Genomic DNA, 17,794 nt, shown 5'->3' with positions numbered 1-17,794 from the left:
TGAGTGCTTTCATTTTGTGTTTAAGTGTTAACTTTCTAGCTACCTCCAATATTTCTCAACTGCTGGGGCCAGTCCTACTCATTCTTTGTGACCCCTGATTCTGGTATCATTATTCTGCTAGTTGTCCCCACTTTCTGCTTCACACACACACAATCTGTTCAGTCTTTCTTTTTCTTTTTTTCTCTTTTTTTTTTTTTTGTATTTTCTTAGCCACAAAGCATGGCATGTGGGATGTTAGTTCCCCGATCAAGGATCGAACCCATATTCCTTACACTGGAAGCACAAAGTCTTAACCACTGGACCCCAGGGAAGTCCCCATTCTTCCTGTAGAATGGCTTCTGTTCCCCAATTTTCTGTCTTCTCCCATCACCTCAGCTTACCTGGAGTGTGGCTGGGGCTCCCCCATGTTCCCCCTGCCCGAGCCTCTTCCCTCTCTCAGCCAGTCCCACCCATGGCCCTCCCTTGGTCTTCGGAGCATGCCCTGACCCCAGCTTTCCCCCACACACATCTTCAAAACCAGGAGGGCATGCATGCATCATCTGCTTCCTCCTCACTGGCCCCAGCATCCTGCCTTTGAAACCCTTCCCTGTTGCATGGACCATGGTTACAACAAGTCACACTTGTCCAAAGGACAGGGAGTCACCGCCTAATAGCAGCAGAGAGCCAGGCCCATCCCCACTAACCCTGCTCCCGAGCCAGGCCCCTGCTGGCTCGGGCAGGGGGAACCCGGGACCATGGCTCTCTACCCTGCACCCCTCTGCATTCGCAGCTGCCCCCAAGCCACCACTCATCAGCCAGCCTGGAGCCCCTGCTGACTCCCCGGTGGGCTAGGACTGATGACAGAGGGGACGGGGGCCCAGGACTCAACAGGCATTCTGCAATTGACCAGGGCCAGAGAGGCAACCCAGCACAGTGGTTAAGACTCTAGAGGGAGGCAGCGCAGGTTCACGTGCACAGCCTGCTCCGTACTGGTTGTGTGATCTTACGCAAGTCCTCAGCTGCTCCAGTCCTCGCTTGCCTCATCTGTAAAATGACAGAGCAGCGTGCTGACCTCCTAGGTCTCTGTCTTCCTGAGGAGTGTTGCATGAGTTTGTGTCTGTGAAGTTCTTTGTTAAATTACTTATTTCTGTATTTGGATGTGCTGGGTCTTAGTCGTGGCACACGGGATCCTCTGTCTTCACTGTGGATTGTGGGATCATTTTAGTTATGGCATGTGGGATCTAGTTCCCCCACCAGGGATTGAATCTGGGAGCGCAGAGTCTTAGCCACTGGGCCACCAGGGAAGTCCCTGTAAGGTTCTTATAATACTGCATTGTCTGTGTTTATTAAATAAATATCATCAAGGATGATCTAGAAAGCCAGCCACCGGGAGAAATGCTTTATCTCAGGTAACTAAACTACCTTGAGTTTTCTCTTTCTTAATCAGTCAGTTCAGTTCAGTCACAGTCGTGTCCAACTCTTTGCGACCCCATGGACTGCAGCACGCCAGGTCTCCCTGTCCATCACCAACTCCTAGAGTCAACCCAAACTCATTGAGTTGGTGATGCCATCCAACCATCTCATCCTCTGTCGTCCCCTTCTCCTCCTGCCTTCAATCTTTCCCAGCCTCAGGGTCTTTTCAGAATGAGTCAGTTCTTCACATCAGGTGGCCAAAGTATTGGAGTTTCAGCTGATTTCTTAATTGGTTCTCACTCATTTTAATCTTTGCGATTGGAAATCTTAGAAAATCTTTTAGGTGTCTTAGGACATGGATGCATGCCTTCTGGGTCTAAGTCCAGCCATCGAAACCCAATGAGGTGGAACATCCCGGCACAGAATATGAGCTAGTGCTGTGATGAATCCCTGCCTCTGGGCTGAGGGCAGGAGCCACACGTCTGCTCTCAGACGGTCTCTCTGAGGCTCCCCTCTGCAGACCCTGGACATCAAAGGCTGCTGAGCAAAGGTGGGTGGGGGGCCCTGACCCTCAGGACTGGTGGTACCGAGCTTCAGCAACTGTTAAGATTAGTGGGGCCGTGGAACTTCTAAGCCAGAAAATCCCCGCCATCGTGTTCACTCCTGGGGATTGATCCATTCTTACATTCCCTTGAACCTTAAGGAATTTTGAAGCTTACTCAGCTACTCATTCTCGACAATCCTTTCCCCATCCATTTGCTTTTTAAATGTCTTTTTTTTCTTCCCTTTTCTTTTTCTTTTCTCTCTAATTTTTCTTGGCACTGAAATCCAGGTTAAGTATATATCATCAGTACCAAGCTGGCTGTCTTACACTTGGATGGAAGCGCCAAGTCAGGGAAAAGAGCACAGAGCAGAGATGAAGTCTGGGGGCAAGAAGAGACTGTAGGGCTCGTTTGCTACCAAGCCCACTTTATACAAAGAGAAATAATGAAATGAGGGCCCACAGCAAGTGCGTGGCGCTTAGGACCAGTCTTCTGTGCCTGAATCCACCATTTTCCCACCATTCTGTGTGTGTGTGTGCGCTCAGTCATGGCCAACTCTTTGCAACCCCATGGACTGTAGCCTGCTAGGCTCCTCTGCCCGTGGGATTTTCCAGGCAAGAATACTGGAGTGGGTTGCCATTTCATCCTCCAGGGAATCTTCCCGACCCAGGGATGGAATCTCTGTGTCCTATATGCCCTGCATTGGTGGGTGGATTCTTTTACCACTGTGCCACCTGGGAATATCCTTTCACTATTCCAGGCCATTGTTTATGGGTCATCCTTCATTTATCAGCCTTCATTTATTATCCTTCATGTATCAGGGGTACCTGCTGTATAACCATCTTAGTCACTGGCTCATGAAGAAAGGCAGGAGAAGAATCCATTCTTCCTCCCTGACTGTGGTTCTGATCTGGTGCAAACTAGCTGAAGGTTACTAGAGACTGGCATGGCGCTTGATGGATTGCTTTGGTATTTTGAAAAAGTGTTAAGTAAAGGCTGCCGAAGTAGCTGATCGGCATCTTGACTGTCGTCTGCAGGGCCCCTGGCTTCATGGAGTGTGATGTCTAAGGTTAAGGCCTAGGCACAAACACAGAACAAAGGAGGCAGAGAAGGAAGCAGAGTCTTACGGCGTGGTGCTGGCAGTGGGGAGGCTACACGCTGAATCTTACCCAAGCGAATCTTGACGACTCTCTCACTCACCTTGCACTAGTAGCCCTTGGAGGGCCACAGGGTGGAGGTCTCCTTATTTCAGATGTGTTGGTGGGGGTAGGGGGATGTCATTTGGTGTGTTATTCAGTAATCAGCTACCCAGTGTGCTTACATACAGCTCTTTAGAACGGCATCTATATGTCCTTGGTGTCTTTTATTTCTTTCTAAATCATAGGATAGCAGGATAGTAAGAGTGCCATGGAGCATTAAGAAAACAGACTACGCACAGTTCGAACCCTGCTGCAGTTTGTCACTTTTGCACACGTGCTTTTGTGTAACTGTAGCCAGGGTCTTACACAGAACTCTCCCATAGGTGGGGTACCCCAGGTATGTATTATGCACCTGTTCCGTACCCAGTCGGTCTTGAGAATAATAAAAGGAAATAATGATCTTAATAACAGTGATGGCACAGTATTCCCAGAAGGTTATAGTCTTCAAAAGCACCATTTCACGGATGACGTTTGGTCTTCACAGCACCCCGGAGGGATAGGGATACGTTGTTCTCCATGGTTTATGTAAAAGACAGTTCAGAGACACCCTGCCTGAAGTTATCCAGTACGTAAATAATGGGGACAGAATCGGAACACAGGTCCCACTTGGCCAGGCTGCCTCACTTGCTGGGATATGTGAGTGCCCTGCAGGAGTTGGCAGTTTTGCAGAAGCAAACACAGGTGACCCTCGGTTTATGCCAAATGTACAAGTGGGCAACTGCCACACTAAGTGACATAGGAAATGTGTTGAGATAAGGGAAACTTACAAATAGCCTGGAATCAATGCTGCTAAGAGATATGGGATTTGTACTATGTATAAAAATACATGTAGGAGGTGGTGAAGAAAAGAGGAGAGGGTTTTCTAAGAATGTATCTGGACCTACCATCTAAAGAAGAGAGGCTGAAAGGGGAGGACTGAATCCGAAAGGCCGGGCTCAATCTGGCATTTTTCCACTGGTTATCAGAAAGCATCCAAAGTGTTTTGTTTTGTTTTTTGTTTTTTAATTTTTGTTTTTATGTGGCTACACTGGATCTTAGTTGCAGCATGTGGGATCTAGTTCCCCGACCAGGGATTGAACCCAGCATTTGGAGCACAGAGTCTTAGCCACTGAGCCACCAGGGAAGTCCCCAAGCATCTGAGTTTTAAAGTGGAGACTGACAAGATGAAGGTGGTGTTTTAGAAAACCAATCTGGTAATACCATATAAGGTCGACTTGAAGAGGGAGAAGCCAGACGCAGAGACAAAGCAGGAGGTCCCTGCTGTGGTCCAAGGAAGAAATGAAGCGGACTGGGAGTAGCAATGAAGAGAAGCAGGAGAGAGATTTCACAGATCCTTGATGGGATCCTGATCTAGAAAGGTCTTTGGGGGCAGGAGAGGATGAACCAAGGGCCTGCAAGCAGAAGGATGATGGTGCTACTAGTGAAAGAGAAAAGTTAGAAGAAAATGCACCCCTGACAGGGGAGGTGAACTGGACATTTTAGAATGTAGACCCTATAGAATTTTAGAAGAAGCACGACATCAGGAGGAACCTGGATGCACACATTTTTAAAAAGAAGGACATTCCACTCATCCCAAAGGATACAGTCTTTTATTTTTAATTAATTTTTTAATTAGAGGATAATTGCTCTACATTGTTGTATTGGTTTTTGCTGTACAGAAACGAGAATTCGCTATCCGTATACAACTAGACTAGATACATATATCGCCCCCCTCGGGAGCCTCCCACCCCTCTCCCATCCCATCCCTCGAGGTCGTCACAGAGCGCCGGGCTGGGCTCCCTGTGTTATGGAGCAACGTCCCACTAGTTACCTGCTTGACACGTGGTTGTGGATATTAGACGTCAGCGCTACTTTCTCAGTTAAGCCTGCCCTCTTCCTCTGCTGTGTCCACAAGTCCTCCTCTGTGTCTGCCTCTCTCTTTTCTGTAAATAGGTTCATCAGTACTGTTTTTCTAGATTCCATATACATGTTACTGTGCAGTGTTTGTTCTTCTCTTTCTGATTGACTTCACTCTGTGTAACAGGTTCTAGGCTCATCCGCCTCACTGCGACTCAAATTCTTTGCTCTTTCTGTCTGAGTAATAGACAGTAATTGTGTATATGTACCACTAATTCCTTATCCATTCATCTGTCAGTGGACACCTGGGTTGCTTCCACGTCCTGGCTATTGTGAATAGTACAGCAGTGAACACTGGGGTACATGTATCTTTGAGAATTGGGATTTCGTCAGGGTGTATGCCCAGTAGTGGGATTGCTGGGTCATAGGGTAGTTTTATTCCTCGTTTGTTAAGGAATCTCCATACTGCTCTTCATAGTGGCTGTACCAATTTACACTCCCAGCAACAGCGCAATAGGGTTCCCTTTTCTCCACATCCTCTCTCGCATTTACTGTTTGTAGTTTTTTTTTTTGATGATGGCCATTCTGACTGGTGTGAGGTGAGAACACTGACTTTTATTCCAGACTAAATAATTAGAGAGGAACATAGTAACGTAACTGAAGCATACCTTGTTCTAATACATTGAATTATTTTATATTTTGTAATTACTATTATCTATTGAAATTACTTTGCTTTCACTTATTTAAGGAAATGTTAATTACGTCTTACAAATTTTGAACTTTGTTTTCCTCCTAATGAACATAGTTTGTCATATACTGTTACCTTCTTACCCTCTAAAGTCACAATCTGCACATATTTTAAACTTTTTTGAACCCTTTTTGCACTGTTTGTTAAAAGGCAAATACTTATTAAGGTATTACAACTCCTATCCTGACCCCCACCCGTGACACACACTCCTCCACAGAGTTTTAACAGATGGTTAAGTGCAGAGAGTACACTTTGGGGTAAGAATTTCACCTTAAAGAATGCCTCTTTTTTTCTTATTCTGAAGTCATGTTATTTTGCATAGAATATGCATTTACATTAATTTTTTAGACAATAATGGACTTTATAAAGAATAATCAAAAATGTTTTAATAAAAATGAGGACATCCCTTTACATGAAGCTTTAAATAGAAGTCCTATATTATAAAACAGAAGAAAGAGGTAATAGACTGGGAATTCTAGAGATCTGCTCCTAGTTAATTTAGAGCTGATGGGGCTCCATGACACATACACTCAGAGATGGTGAACCCTATCCAGAACCCTCATTTTTAGACTATTGATCCGAGGCTTGAAGGTGTTGCTTTCCTTACCCAAGGTCAACTCATTGTTCGTAGAGGAGCCAAGGCTAAATCTTAAGCATGTAGTGTGCCTTCTGCCACCTCACGACCAGCTCTCATTTTTGTGAATTTATTTATTTTTATTTATCTATTTGGTTGCACTGGGTCTTTGTTGCTGCCTCAGGCTTTCTCTAGTTGCCGCAAGTAGGGGCTGCTCTTCCTTGCAGGGCAGGGGCTTCTCACTGCGGTGGCCCCTCTTGTGGAGCGCGAGCTCTAGGTGCACGGGCTTTTGCTGCACGCAGGCTCAGCGGCGGCAGCGTGCGGCCCGTAGTGCAGGCGGGCTCAGCGGCGGCAGCGTGCAGCTCTTAGGGCAGGCGGGCTCAGCGGCGGCAGCGTGCGGCCTGTAGGGCAGGCGGGCTCAGCGGCGGCAGCATGCGGCCCCTGGGGCAGGCGGGCTCTGCAGCGTGCAGCTTGTAGGGCAGAGGGGCTCAGCGGCGGCAGCGTGCTACCCGTAGGGCAGGCGGGCTCTGCAGCATGTGGCCCTTAGGGCAGGTGGGCTCAGCAGCGGCAGCGTGCAGCTCTTAGGGGACACAGGCTCAGTAGTTGTGGCACACAGGCTTAGTTGCTCCATGGCATGTGAAATCTTCCTGGACCCAGGATTGAATCCATGTCCCCGGCATTGGCAGGTGGATTCCTATCCACTGTGTCACCAGGGAAGCCACCCACCTTTCATTTTGAATTTGAAATGGGAAGTGATAACGCAAGCAAGCCCAGGGGTCAACTGATGATAAGGAACAGAAGGTAAAGCGTGAACTGTGATGATAGATGAACCCAGGAGAATGGAAGAACTCTGATCAAAGGAAATAGAGGAGAAAAAGTGGTGACTGAGCTTTGGCAAAAGTACCCCAGTTAAGAGTATAAGAAAGTCACCATTTTATCCGTGTCTACTCTGGGCCAGCAGTGTGTTAGTTGCTCAGTCGTATCCGACTCTTTGTGACCCCATGGACCGTAGCCCACCAGGCTTCTCTGTGCGTGGAATTCTTCAGGCACAGAGAATACTGGACTGGGTTGCCATTCCCTTCTCCAGGGGATGCTCCCGACCCAGGGATTGAACCCAGGTCTCCCACATTGTGGACAGATTTTTTTTTACCATCTGAGGCACCGGGGAAGCCCCTGGGCCAACAGAGGGAATAAAAAACCGAATGAAGACGGAATTAAAAATTAGGAGGAAAAAGACCAGGACTTCTTATGGAACAGAAGCAAGTGAGGCAGCGGGTTGAAGAAGGGATGAGTGAGTGATGTCAAATGTCACACGGTACGAAGACTGAGAAAAACATAAGCAGTGCAAAGGATAGTTTCAGGGGGTGAATAATGAGAAAGCTGAGATTCCAGGTGGTGAGGCAAGTAGCCACAGTGGGTATACGCCATGTATTCGAGAAACCTTGTGGTGGAAAGAAACTAGCATGAAAGTTAAGGAGGTCACGGGAATAATGAAACGAAAGGAGTAACAAGAGGATTCTATAAGGCTAAAGAAGGCATGCACTCGGTTCTCAGGGGCTTGGTAGGTGGAGCGCAAGAACAGAACAACGAAGCACGCACCTAGCTCAGTACATTATTGAAAAAGAGCTTCTCTAAATGGATAAATGACTTTGACCATCTCTTAAAGTAATTGGCAAGGACTCTTAAAGGAGAAATGTCTGCCTTTGAGTAGCTAACCTTTCAGAAGTCTGGAAAAAAAAACCCTCCGTGATATCTGAGGTTTCCAGTTATTGAAAACCTCTTCTTCCAGCCCTTTCATGATTCCCTGTAAGTGTCAGAGAAATTAGAGTTAAAAGGTAGACGGCGAAAAGATTTATTAGATAATCTTGCTCATTCTCCTGCCAAGTGCAGGGTTGTTACTTATTGTGCATTTTCTAGTCTGGAGTGCTTTTTGACTGTGTCAAGTGAATGGTGTTCTTGCCACTGCCCTTGGAATACTATTTCATAATCCTATTGATCTCCCTGTGAAGAAACTCTTGATCCCCATCCTAATGTTTCCTTCCTAGTGTATACTTTGTACACTATTAGCAGTTTGTCCTTGATAACCTCTCTTACTTCCTAACCCAGTCTGCACTTACTGTATCCAGTTTTCAATCTCTTAAGCACCTGGAATACCTTCACTAGTAGACATGTAATTCTTAAGGGCATATTACATCTATCAGGGTAAATAATTTGTATGGGATAAAAGATACAAATTCTATTTTCCACTTCATGGCAAATAGGGAAACAATGGAAACAGAGAGTATTTTCTTGGGCTCCAAAATCACTGCAGACAGTGATTGCAGCCATGGAATTGAAAGATGCCTACTCCTTGGAAGAAAAGGTATGATAACAAACCTAGTGTAGTGTATAGTATAGTGAAGTCACTCAGTCGTGTCCGACTCTTTGCGACCCTGTGGAGTGTAGCCTACCAGGCTTCTCCGTCCGTGGGATTCTCCAGGCAAGAATACTGGAGTGGGTTACCATTTCCTTCTCCAGGGGATCTTCCCGACCCAGGGATCGAACCCAGGTCTCCCACATGGGAGGCAGACGCTTTAACCTCTGAGGCACCAGGGAAGACCCTAGACAGGATATTAAAAAGCAGAGACGTTACTTTGCCAACAAAGGTCCGTATAGTCAAAGCTATGGTTTTTCCAGTAGTCGTGTATGAATGTGAGAGTTGGACCATAAAGAAGGCTGAGTGCTGAAGAATTTATGATTTTGAACTGTGGTGCTGGAGAAGACCCTTGAGAGTCCCTTGGACTGCAAGGAGATTAAACCAGTCCATCCTAAAGGAAATCAATCCTGAATATGCATTGGAGAGACTGATGCTGAGGCTGAAGCTCCAATACTTTGGCTACCTGATCTAAGAGCTGACTCATTGGAAAAGACCCTGATGCTGGAGAAGATTGAAGGCAGGAGGAGAAGGGGATGACAGAGGATGAGATGGTTGGATGGCAGCACCGACTCAATGGGCGTGAGTTTGAGCAAGCTCCAGGAGATGGTAAAGGACAGGGAGGCCTGGCGTGCTGCAGTCCACAGGGTCGCAAAGAGTCAGACACGACTGAGCGACTGAACAACAATTTTATGTTTCTGATGGTGAAAGTTCCTTCTATATTCCAGAGAGTTGGGGTGGAAATGAACAAGAACAGTTAATTTTTTTAAGAAATGGGCCTAAGTCTTTCTAACCTATGATCCAGTGTTGCAATAAAAGATGTCCCCCAATTGCTAAATAGGTAAGTGTAACATCCTAAGTAGAGAAGATCAGACTAGAATTTAGACTTAAAGCGTGGATTTTAAACTAAGAGCAGAGCATAGGCTGCGATTTTCAGTCTGAAGAAATACTTCCACAGAAAGGTGCTCCCAGGACTTTCAGTTTTCCAGCCTCATGTATCCTACCCTAAGTGAAGTAAAGTCGCTCAGTCGTGTCCGACTCTTTGCGACCCCATGGACTGTAGCCTACTGGGCTCCTCCATCCATGGGATTTTCCAGGCAAGAGTACTGGAATGGGGTGCCATTTCCTTCTCCAGGGGATCTTCCCAACCCCGGGATCGAACCCGGGTCTCCCGCACTGTAGGCAGATGCTTTACCGTCTAAGCCACATGTGCTGGATTTTAAACAAAGCAATCATCAAAGCAACAGTCACTGGTGAGGCACTTCTGATTCCTTGTTGACTGAGCCGCGTTTATTGGAGGCTGCTCAAAGTCCCTTTCTTTTGACTCCAGCTTTGGACATGAGGACAGGTGCCTTACAGCACTCTTGACTGGCCTTAGTCTGGCCCGCCCCTCCTCTTCTTGCTGGTTTCTGACCTGCTGCCTGCCCTGTGGTCCATATTCCCCCAGCAACCTGGATCCTCAGCTGTGCGATGCCCCAGGACACCACTCAGTTTTGGCAGTTACTGTGGGTCTGATGTCTGCTAAATTGCTCGGTAATCTCATTTGGCCCCCGTCATCATCCTGGCTATTAACAGATCACCGCTTCTCGGAGATACTGTTTCCACTCAGCCCTGAAGTTCATCATTTATATTTCTCTTAAATAACACCATCATCATCCTGGTTAATGTTGATCCATCCTCTTTCTGGATACATCTCTGCTAGCTCTTAAAACGCTTACTTCTTCACAGAAGGAATTGCCTGTGCCTCCTCTTTATCAAATGTTCTCATCTTATCTACATAAACCTTTGGGTTTATTGTTTTCAAGTTCTGGATTGTGTTTCTGCTGGGACTGGTTTCCAAGATCCCTTCTGTGCAAGTATAAGAGCATCTTTCATTCTCATGACCTTTTGTGTCTAACGGGCTCCAGACATGCCCCGGATCATTCTTAATTCGAATGCCTTCAGGTTGGGGTGTGCTCTTTACAGACTCAACATGCTCCTAACAATTTCCTATATTCTTTTATCTGGCCAGCTTTGTTAATGTATACAGGTTAGCTAAGTATCTGTGCTATAACCAGCTCCAATCCTGGGGTCCCTGGCCAAACCATCTAAGTTGTCCTCTGTCCTTGCCTCCGTATCCTCTGTCCTTCTGACAGAATCCATCCTCTAATGGAAACAGTGTCCTTAATTCTTTTTTTTTTTTTTTAAGGTGACAGTTTTTTGTTTTGTTTTTTTGCCGTGCTGTGTCTTCATTGCTGAACAGGCTTCTCTCCAGTTGTGGAGAGGGAGGGCTACTTTCTAGTTGCTGTGAGCGGGCTTCTCATTGCAGTGACCTCTCTTTTTATGGACTGCAGGGTGTTGCTATGGACTTATGGTCGCAGCTCCGGGGTTCTAGATCCCAGGCTCAATAGTTGTGGCACACAAGCTTAATTGCTCCACAGCATGTGGGATCCTCCCTGACCAGGGATCGAACCCGTGTCTCCTGCATTGGCAGGTGGAATTTTTTTTTAACCACTGAGCCACCAGGGAAGCCCCTATCCTTAATTCTTTATCAGTGGGCTAGTCCTTCTTTGACACATATCTGTCAGTGAGAAATTGCCCTCCAACAAGACTCAACTGCCCTAATGATTCCACCATCCCATGTATACAGGTCTCCAATCATTAAACTTGATTTTCTATTAAATTATTCCCATTATGAGTCCTAATATCAAGTCTGGGGCAATATGAGTTAAATCTTTTTCTCTTTTTCAATTAAAAAAAACATAGAAAAAATAGTCCAGCCTCTCATACCAACTTGTTGTACAATTCTTCATTTTTAGTTTTCAGAGAAAAGAATTTCCCAACCTTTGCTTCATCTGCCTTTTGCAGTTGTATATAAAGATATACTTACTCAACTTAAACACTCCTACTAGTTCTATCTGACCTTCCCAGCAGGCCCTGTGTCCCCATTCACTAACACAGGTTACTCACATAATACTGTAAATTCGTCTGTGTATGCTTTTCAGGAAAATTTTCATACTTCAAAACTTCTTAAAGTTAGCTATGGTCAATTTTTTTTTTTTTTGCTAACAGAATTTTATCAAAATGTGGACAAAAGTAACACAATTTGCACAAAATGTGCCACTTTTACAGTTATTTAGTACTTAGTTCACTAGAAGCAGTAGCTGGGAACCTAAGTTTTAGAATTACTTTTCTACTCTTGGGTAAATAGGTCAGCCAGTTATAAAAGTTGATCGGTTATAAATAGCAGCAGTGACCTCTCTTATAGACTTTAAAAGACCTCGTTGCTTTTGTCGGAATGCACAAAACACCTACATGTTTTTCTTTTTTGACTTTATAGGAAATCAATGTATTGACAGTCGCGTTGGTCAACCAAGACCGAGAGAACAACACTGAGAAAAGGAGCCAAGGCTTAAAATCAGAGAAGGAAGCTCTGCTGATTGGTAAGGGAATTCTGTTTTCCTCATCTGGTCTCTCATTAGTAATAATTCACTTAAACAGTATTTTTAAGTTATTCACCCCCAACGTGTTGATGATTTAAAAGCTTTGTCTTCTGGTCAAAGATAGGAGTAACTTCATCAAGATTAGATTACACACAGTACAAATCAGGGGCAGACCAGCCAGCTGGGACTTTGCTCTTGGGCTTCCCTGGTGGCTCAGCTGGTAAAGAATCTGTCTGCAGCATGGGAGACCTGGGTTCGATCCCTGGGTTGGGAAGATCCCCTGGAGAAAGGAAAGGCTACCCACTCCAGTATTCTGGCCTGGAGAATTCCATGGAATATATAGTCCATGAGGTCACAAAGAGTCAGACACAAGTGAGCAACTTTCACCTTCCAACCATGTATATTAGTTGGTTATCCAACAGAAAACTGAATACAGGAAAAACAGATTAACTTGCAGGTCACATGTTACAAATCTGGATTTCAAGATGCGGCCACAAATGGAGGCCAGGTTGGATTCGGTCCAAAGGGGAGCTTCTACCGAAACCAGATCCCCAGACTCAGGAGCAGCCATGCCCTGAGGTCAGCTCCAAGGCCAGACCTGCAACACTGATGATACAGGGGCCTCTAGACCACAGAGCTGGGCTAGTCTAGGACAGCTGACCAGGATTCCCTGCCCAAGTTTGGATTTATCTATCCAAGGTAAGTGAAATGAGATGCTCACTAAAGAAAAAGAAGAAGGAAGAAAGTTGGTTTTTGCCCAAAACATATTCAGTTGGCCCACAAAATATATCAAGGTTGGCTTTTTCTTTGCCAGGACCAGAGAAAGCTCTAAATGTTTTTTTTAAAATTATCTTTATTGAAATACAGCTGAATTACAATGTTGTGTTAATTACTGGTCTACAGCTAAGTAGCCCAGTTATACACACACACACACACACACATATACACACACACATTACACACATTCTTTTTTGCTTAACTTTTTTAATTAAGTATGATAACGCATTTACAGGAGACTTGGAAAATACAGAACAAAGTTACGTATAGTTCCACGATAAATTGCAATTATTTTTAAGTAAATAAATGAAGATTTTTAGTTGGAGTTTCAATATCAAACTCTCAAAAATTAATAGAGTAGATAGACAGAGAAGTAGAAGGATACATATGTACCCATTCTTTTTCGTACTCTTCCGCTGTGGTTTAGTATAGCTCCATGTGCTCGACAGTAGGACCTTGTTGCCTGTCCATTCTGTATCTACCAGGTTGCATCTGCTAAACCCAAACCCCCGATCCATCAGCATATACAAAGGTGGCACTCAGTCTCACAAGGAAGTGTTCCTGATGGTGATGTGTTGGTAGCACGCCTGGGACCCTACCTTGGAAGCCTGTATATTTCAGGCTGTCCCCAAAGTCATCAAATCCAGAGGAGGCGAAGCCAGCAGCCTCACTCCCCGATGCACAGCACTGACTCAGCCACACCTCGGCACTGACCCCAGCCACACTCAGCACTGACCCCGGGGTCAGGTCCCAAGGTTAGCCGGGCTCCCCCACGGCATGGTTAAGAGTGAGGAATGAGGCTGTGGTCCACGTGAGACACACTGTTCTTCCGTAGTTTGTTAGCTGGCAGGAGTAGCACGTGGCTGCATTTTCTAAATGCTGCAGGCACTCACCTCAGAACGACAGGTACCTAGGTCCTGGAGAATCTGGCACGGGAGGAATTAAACTCAAAACACAGTCCAGACTTCATCCATCACATATAGATTTTTCAACTACAGGGTTATTGAATATGACATCAACTTAGAGATACTCCAAGGAAAACCAATTATTTTTTTTCTATGATGATATACAGCCGTGCATGAGTTTCATAAGACATGCTGATGTGTTGCTGGTTCCAGGAGCCCAAAATGAACCCATATGTGGTTGGCACCTGGATTTTTCTTTTACTGGAAAATGTGTCAGACTCTTGACAACAGTTTCTCTTTTGCTCAGTGTGACAAAGTTGTGATTTCTCCCACAGTGCTTTTAGGGTATGACTGGAGTACATAATTAATGATCAATAGTAAACGCTCCCTCTTTAAGTCTGAATAATATAGACCACTTGGCAGTTAAAAAAAAAATGGGAATAGTGTCCATTTTCTTTACTTCTTTCCTGTCAGTACAGATTGCTGCTGCTTTTATGTTCTACTTGGAGAACACAGTTCATTTACAATATCAGCTACGGAGTTACTATATAGCTAGCTAGCTAGATTATAAATATATATATATACATACACTGAAGTCGCTCAGTCATGTCCAACTCTTTGGGATCCCATGGACTGTAGCCTGCTAGGCCCTTCTATCCATGGAATTCTCGAGGCCAGAATACTAGAGTGGGTTGCCATTTCCTCCTCCAGAGGATCTTTCTGACCCAGGGATTGAACCCAGGTCTCCTGCATTGCAGGCAGATTCTTTCCCATTTGAGCCACCAGGGAAGCCCCTATGTATACACACACAGTATTTATTTTATATATAAATTTATTTTGCAGCATTTATATTACACATACACGCACAGATCTTCCTCAGTTTATGATGGGGTTACATGCCAATAAACTCATCTTAAGTTGAAAATATCTAAGTCCAAAATGGATGTAATACACCTAACTTCCCTAGTGGCTCGAACAGTCAAGAGTCTGCCTGCAGTGCAGGAGACCCAGGTTCCATCCCTGGTCTGGAAGATCCCCTGGAGAAGGGAATGGCTACCCATTGCAGTATTCTGGCCCGGAGAATTCCACGGACAGAGGAGGCGGGCAGTCAGTGGAGTCTCAAAGAGTCAAATACAAACCGAGTGACTAACACTTTCACTTTTCTTTCACTCACCAAACGTCACAGCTTAGCCCAGCCTACCTCAGAACGCTTACATGAGCTAACTGGCAACCATCTAAGACACGGTCTCCTTATAATAAAGTGCTGACTATCTCATGTAGTTTACTGACTACAGGACTGAAACTTTACGACAGAACTGGCTGTAGGGTCCAGAGTAGTTCTCAGCGTGTTGGTTGTTCCCCTCATGATCGCATGGCTGACAGGGAGCCGTGGCTCGATACGGCTGTCCAGCATCACGGAGGGTGTCGTGGCACTAGGCCAGGAAAAGCCACAATTCAAGCTGTGGTTCTTACTAAACGCACGCTGCTCTCACACTACCATAAAGTCAAGAAATCATTAAGTGGAACCATTGTAAGTCGGGGACTGTCTATATAGACACACACACCACGCACCATTTTTTTCAGTCAGCCACCTCTAAAGTTTAGACACGCTTTACACAATGCAGGCGAATGGGAGGAAACGGGAGGGCTACATTTAAAACATTAAATAAAGGTTAGAGACTGAGGTCTCTAATCTTAGGGAAAAAAAAACTTTAAAATGGGTAAATTCAAGTCTGTTTAGAAGAATACATTTTGTAAATCAGGATCTTCAATAAAAATTAGGCACAACCAACTCCAAATTTTCCAGAACTTTTCCTTCACTTTGATCTTTCAAACTGGTCTCTCTTATTAGCATTTGCAGTTCAGGGCTGGGCAAAAAAAAAAAAAAAAAAAGGATGTGAAACTCATTTTGAATCAGTATATGAGACTGTTTAACTAGAAGTAAGATGGCAGATTTACAGTTTGATTAAATTTAGGAGTTTAATTTTCCCTTCATTTCTCCACTACCTCTCCACCTCAGTATTTTATTTAACTTTATTTAATGGAAGTCTGATTACAGATGTGACTTCCTGCCCAAACCCTACCCAAAATACCTAGGTACTGACACCATTTTGTAGTCAGAGAGAGAGTAATCATCCAAAAGAATGGCCAAAAGTAAAGGGAAGTTCCTTTTTTCTTTTTTTGGTTTCTTTTTTTTTTTTTTTTTGGCCACACCACATGGCACGTGGGATCTCAGTTCCCCAACCAGGGATTGAATTTCCACTCCCTGTGTTAAAAGCGCAGAATCGTAACCACTGGACCACCAGGCAAGTTCCAGAGAAAGAGTTTCTAAGATTGGTGAAACGGATCTTGCAGTTTGCCCCCTGAATTAAATGTGCTACTCTGCTAGTTGAGTTTGGCCCTTCATATTTTGTGGACACTCAAATGCTGGGGCCATAAAGAGCTCTCTCCTGCAGCTTCTGGAATCTGGAGAAGGACTGTGACAGAGACAGAATGACAGACTGGGGGTTCAAAACTGCTTTGGAGCAAGCTAGACGGAGAGGGGAGATTCTAGTTCTTTTCTGAAGAACACCTGTAGGCAGAATGATTTGGGGAGTCCCCTGGACTTGTGATACATCTGGAGGGGTCGGCAGTACTCTGGAATTTCCTGGAATAACTAACCCATATCCAGGATACAGTAGGCCTGCTGTAAGTCACTCTAAAAGGCTAGGAGCACAGCAGAAAATCTCCCTTGTATTAGAAATGCTTATTAACAAAACCTTCACATATCTAGGTGCCCATAGTATATGCTGCATGCAAATATATTCAGTTAAAACCCTCTTGGGGAGACACAGATTTTATATAAAAATGCCAAGTGGAACAAGTCTTGATTGCCTGGAAGAGAGGAGTGAGAGATAAGCTACTCAAATGAATTTTATCTATAGAAAACTTAAAACTGAGGCTGGCACTTCAATGCACAGTCCTAGTTTGTGACTTTAATTTGTGACATAAATTTATCTGGGCCAAAGTGTGTATTCTTTCTAGACATTCTCATGACCACTTGATAAAAGTGGTGTCTTTAAGGCATATAGATTATGTGTACATTAAAGAAGATCAGTGGGATTTCATCTGTAACACTCCTTGGATCTTTGCAGAGTTCCATCCTGAGTCCCTCCATTCTGCCAAACTTTCTGCTTCACAGTTCATGGGTGTTGAGTGCTGTGTTCTAACTCAACCAAAGAAGCTAGGCCCTTGGAAAGCACTTCAGTATCTTGATTGCTGGGATCAATCAATTCTTGTGAAGACAGGTTGGCATATAATTGAAACTAACAGAATTACATTTTTATGGAAGTTTGGGAGGGTAGCATTTTATATCTATATAGTAACCACACATTAGGTCAGCTTGACATTGCCCAGTGTCCATGCCAGAACTCCTGGTTCATTTCACATGTGTCCTACATGTTGGATTTAGCATGCATTAAATTCATGTGGAGGGAATGAGTCAATACTTTTGGTTTAGAACCAAAGCTTTGGAGCTATGTTCAGTTGGAAACCCCTGGCTATTGTTACAAAGAATGGATCAACATTTTTTATTGATAAGCAGATAGCTCTGAGGAGATGTTGACAGTCTAACTCTGCATCATTCCATCTTCTCGTGCTTTTTAATTAATTCTAACATAATAGATTTCCATTCCCAGCAGCCTTGATCAGCACCCCATCAGTGCTAGTCATCATTGTAAATCCCATCCAAATACAGCCCAAACCTTCTCAACAACTCTGTTTATGAAGTTTTTATTCAAAATTTACCCATACCCCTGAGAACCATCCTCACATTCTTAATGATCAAGCAGGCTATTTTACATATCACTGTGGCCTGTGGCCCCTCTGTAGGTCACGACACACATTTTATGTGTAACCAAGATGATTGTTCACGTCAAGCCCCACCCCCTCCTCCCATGACCACCATATGCATCACTCTCACTATGTAACCCACCTGCTCACAGCCA

General features: G+C 44.7%; 1 protein-coding gene across 1 annotated transcript in view; it reads left to right on the top strand.

Moving 5' to 3' along the window:
- The window catches only part of ENOX1 (ecto-NOX disulfide-thiol exchanger 1), a 246,523-nt gene that overhangs the window by 198,729 nt on the left and 30,000 nt on the right, over nt 1-17,794 (top strand). Inside the window, exon 12 of the mRNA XM_068984510.1 lies at nt 12,024-12,126. Coding sequence (XP_068840611.1) covers nt 12,024-12,126 — 103 coding nt within the window. The remainder of the gene's footprint in view (nt 1-12,023; nt 12,127-17,794) is intronic.

This window comes from Capricornis sumatraensis, chromosome 12 (genome assembly GCF_032405125.1).
Source record: "Capricornis sumatraensis isolate serow.1 chromosome 12, serow.2, whole genome shotgun sequence".
Taxonomy (NCBI): domain Eukaryota; kingdom Metazoa; phylum Chordata; class Mammalia; order Artiodactyla; family Bovidae; genus Capricornis; species Capricornis sumatraensis.
Note: the sequence above shows the minus strand (reverse complement) of the source record. Positions and strands in the feature narration are given on the sequence as shown.